This window comes from Propithecus coquereli, unplaced genomic scaffold (genome assembly GCF_000956105.1).
Source record: "Propithecus coquereli isolate 6110/MARCELLA unplaced genomic scaffold, Pcoq_1.0 Scaffold170, whole genome shotgun sequence".
Lineage (NCBI taxonomy): Eukaryota > Metazoa > Chordata > Mammalia > Primates > Indriidae > Propithecus > Propithecus coquereli.
Window position 1 is genome coordinate 6,840,309 of NW_012141636.1, and position 4,808 is coordinate 6,845,116.

The following is a 4,808-nucleotide window of genomic DNA, read 5'->3' on the forward strand; positions in this document are numbered from 1 at the left end:
TCCCCCCTCCGAATTTTTGGAGCACTTACTACATGCTTTATAAACATTATTTCATTTACTCCTCTCTATGATCAAGTGGTATCTTCATTTTTACTCTGTAATTTCTGGTATACAGATGAAGAAATGGAAGCTTAGTAAATGTGAATAATTTTCCTTCAGTCACTACTAGTAGGTGAGAGAACCAGGGTTTCAAATAAGAACCTTTATTTAACTCCAAGGTCAGTATTTATAACCTCCAAGCCATGTGACCTCCCTACTGAATTCTGTAGTTTTCAGCAGTAGCAGCAGACATTGCTAATGCTAACTGAGCCCCTGTTGACTACTTCTGGCAGAGAATGAAGTGAAATCATACAACCAGCTGATGTTGAACAATTGTTCATTTAATGTTAGAACAACAGGAAAGAATTCTAAAGAATTTTCTTTTAGTTATATTTGCATTCAGAACACCGACTGCATCTAGCAAGTTCTTTCATTCTAGGCAGCTGCAAACCACCAATGACTTCCTATGCATAGACAATCATTATAAACCTGTTAGAATATTTATGACATTGTTGGATTTTATTATGTCTATATTTTTCCTCTTTTCTATAAAGCTGTGCTATTTTGTATTGACAAAACATTTTAAAATCTTCCAAAAGGAAATTATATAAGTAAAGATTCTCACCACAACTTACTCTTCCTAAACAACCAATGAAGTTTTTGGTTTTTTTCCCCATTTGAGCTTGGTAATGTCTTGGATATATTATGAATTTTTCTAGCATTCATATATACACATATATTTTAGGACGGAGGCCTAGAAGATCAATTTTGTTTGCAAGCTGGGATGCAGAAGAATTTGGTCTTCTTGGTTCTACTGAGTGGGCAGAGGTTAGTTGATAATTTGCTACAATATAATTTTTTATAATAAAGCAGTTAAGACTTAATTTCCAAACATGTAAAAATAAGAGGTAAATACAATGAGAAAATATTCAAAGTGTTTTTCCAAACAATCTAAAGCAACCTATACTTGTTTAAAAATCAACAATAAAAATCTCTTTTGTTGCTAAAGAACTAAATTTCGTTTGAACTTTTTAGACCCACTTACTGTCAATTATAAAAATGAATTTATCTTTATTTTCCTGAGAATGTGATAATAAATGAGTAGATATACTAGAAACCAAACATCAAAACATGTTTGGTTTCTATTTTTTTTTTTTTTAGAGACAAGATATCACTGTGTTACTCAGGCTTGAGTGCAGTGGTGTGATCATAGCTCACTGCAACCTTGAATTCCCGGCCTCAAGCAATCCTCCTTAGCTTCCCAAAGTGTTGGGATTACATGCATAAGCCACTGTGCCTGGCCTGTGATTTCTATCATGATTCTATTATGATTTCTATTAAGCTCCTAAAGCTAACCACATTTGAGTACCCTTTGAGCTTGTACAGTAAGATATACTTTTCACATTTATCTTCCTTATATGATAATGACCTACTCTATGTTAAATCATGCTGCAAGTAAGGCAGAAACACATAATATTTGCTAGGCTCCTTGAAAAGTAATTTTACCTGCATGTATTGTTGGGTTTGTGTAATAGAAACATTAGCTGTAAACTAATATATAAAAAGTTAATATTTATTCCATGAACTTCTAGTCATGCTATAAATATTTCTGTGGCTCTGTTATTCTCCAGGTATTATGTGTAACCTTGTGAACTTCAAATTTCTTTGAATAAAAATAGTGCTCTAGTAGACCTACCTGAAGCTTTTACAAGAAAGAATTATGCTGGTGTCTGGAAGAGCCTAAATATTTTGAGGATGTGATTTGTTTCTTTCAAATTATTTTATTCACTTAGAGTTTCATTTTTTTTTTCATTTTCTGCCTTACAGTCAGAATGCTTAGGAAATTATATGTTTTGGAGCCTCGAAACCCATACTGATAATCTGAAAAACAACTGCTATACCTTTTTTGTTCTTTAAAATGTGCAATTATCAGTATTCACCACTAGATGGAGCGATCCTACAGGCGAACTTGACTTCATGTTCAGGGTACAGAAATATGATTTAGCGTCATATATTTGTCAACCTCTAAATTTGAATAGCTCATTCCCTGTGAATCAGGCAAGATTCTTTGCTTAAATAATGAGATGTCAATGGGAATATTTTCACTGAAAAGTCATTCATGTTTGCTAAGAGAAATTTTTGAAGGATAAACTACAGTATGGTTAAGAAATGAACTCATTATCGGATTTGTAGCGTGCGAAAATTTTCTCCCATTCTGTAGGTTGTCTGTTTGCTCTTGTGACAGTTTCTTTGGCTGTGCAGAAGCTTTTTAATTTGATCGGGTCCCATTTATTTTTGTTGTCACTGTGATTGCCTTTGGGGTCTTATTCACAAATTCTTTGCCCAGGCCAATGTCTAGAAGAGTGTTTCCAACATTTTCCTCTAAAATTCTAATAGTTTCACTCCTTAGGTTTAAGTCTGTTACCCAGTGTGAGTATCCCAAGAATGGAAAAATAAGCACCACATCTACTCACCAGCAAATTGGTTTCACTGATCAACACATAAGTGCACATATAAGAATAACATTTACTGGGTGTTGGGCACGTGGGAAGGGGGACGAAGGGAGGGGTATATGCATACATAATGAGTACGATGGGCACCATCCTGGGAATGGACACGCTTGAAGCTCTGACTTGTGGGGGGAGGGGGGACAAGGGCAATATAGGTAACCTAAACATCTGTACCCCCATATTATGCTGAAATAAAAAAATAAATAAATAAATTAACTAATTTGCCATTTATCGTAAGTATGTGGACTTTTCATCTTAAATGTTGGTTTTTAACACATTGACTGCTATGTGAATTGTATTTAGCTCATGCTAGTTTTGAGCCCGGAGCTTCGTGAAGCATGTGTAACTTACACTTCTCTTTACCTTGGGAGCCACTTGAACTATTTTTCAAGTTACATATAACTCATGCAGAGAAAACAATAAAAAATAACAAATTTTTCATTAAATTAGAAAGGATCATTTTGCTTTCTAAGTTTTTATTCTATTTTCATAATAAAACACTGTGGCCCCAAGGAAAAAATTTTTTTTCTAGTGTGGCAATGTGTTAAAAAGTTTTGCTTGTTGTTTCTTACCAATAACTTCTATTGAAATTCTTTCAAACCAACTCTCATTGGAAAATCTTTTATGTCAAATTTGTGGTTAATACAGTCCAGCTTAATTTAGAAATCTACATAGAGTAAATGTAGATGTGCATTTTGTGGGGAGGGAGGTTCTGACTATATGTTAATTGTTTTCTTTCTTTTTTGATTATAGGAGAATTCAAGACTCCTTCAAGAGCGTGGTGTGGCCTATATTAATGCTGATTCTTCTATAGAAGGTGAATTCGTAGTTTCATTAAAAAAAGTGATTATATTAGAAGCAGCAGTTTAGTTCATAAATTATGCATCGGCAAGGAAGGTAATCCATTAACATGTGGGTTAGGAATCTGATGCTGTTTCGTCAGGCTGCTATTTCAGACTTGCGGCACTATGTGAGCCCTAGTTAAAAGGGGTTTTTTTGTTTTTGTTTTTGTTTTTGTTTTTGCTTTGCACTATGGAGTACTGATTTAGGAAAGCAGCGTTCTTTGATTAGCTTCATCTGGCAGATTACCTTATATATGGCAGAAATTTAGTAAATACCTGTTGAATTAATATATCATGGCCTAAATAGTTATATGATTTAGAATGAGGTAGAAAAAAGTATCATTTAAATTTAACCCCTAGTTTCATCATAATGTCAAGTTTTGAAATACAAATTTTGAAAAAAAAACTGATTTCCAATATTTTCTCTTTCATTAAGTGTTTGTATTTTTAAGTGTTTTCATCAATTCAACTAATATTTACTGAGCACCTCTGTGTGCAATGTACTTTTCTAGGGATTCAGAGGAGTCAGAGGCTAGTAAGGAATGGTCTTATACTCCAGAGTTTATGGCTCAGTATAGATGGTAAAATAAATCAGTCTTAGATTATAATATGTACAGGTACTATAAGAGGGATACAATCAAACTGCTCTGGGAGTTCAGAGGAGAGAATAATAGCTTAAAAGGAAAGGCTTAAGAAATGAGATAGGCATTTGATGAGGTAGGCCTTGAAGAGTGGATGTGCTTTTAATAAGCAAGGTGTCAAGCCAGAGGACATCCCAGGTTGATTTACATGAAAATTGAACAGTCCATTGTCACTACACTCCAGCCTCACTGATCTTTCTGTTCCATAACCATGTGCAACATCCCAGCCATTGCAACTGCTGTTCTCTATACTCAGATTGCTCTTCAGTACTTTTCTACCTGTTTAATTATTACCCTTATAGCCTCATCTGAAATGTTTCTTTTTCAGAGAAGCCCTGTGTGTGTAGCACTCATGACTGTCACTATTAAATAATTTTTTGTTTCACAAACTGCCTCTCTCAATAGACTGTACTATTTAGCAAGAAAAAGATACTATCTTGCATGTTCACTCCTGGATTCCTAATATCTTATTAAATAAATAATCTGTGTGGCCGGGCACAGTGGCACAAGTCTGTAATCCTAGCACTCTGGGAGGCCGAGGTGGGTGGATTGCTCAAGGTCTGGAGTTTGAGACCAACCTGAGCAAGAGCAAGACCCCGTCTCTACTAAAAATAGAAAGAAATTATTTGGACAACTGAAAATCTATATAGAAAAAATTAGCTGGGCATGGTGGCACATGTCTGTAGTCCCAGCTATTTGGGAGGCTGAGGCAGGAGGATCGCTTGAGCCCAGGAGTTTGAGGTTGCTGTGAGCTAGGCTGACGCCACGGCACTCTA

The 4,808-nt window shown here is 35.1% G+C and overlaps 1 protein-coding gene across 1 annotated transcript in view; it reads left to right on the forward strand.

Moving 5' to 3' along the window:
* FOLH1B (folate hydrolase 1B) overlaps positions 1-4,808 on the forward strand; it is a 126,127-nt gene that overhangs the window by 78,197 nt on the left and 43,122 nt on the right. The window contains 2 exon segments of the mRNA XM_012641782.1: positions 785-867; positions 3,303-3,366. Of these exon segments, the coding sequence (XP_012497236.1) occupies positions 785-867; positions 3,303-3,366 (147 nt within the window).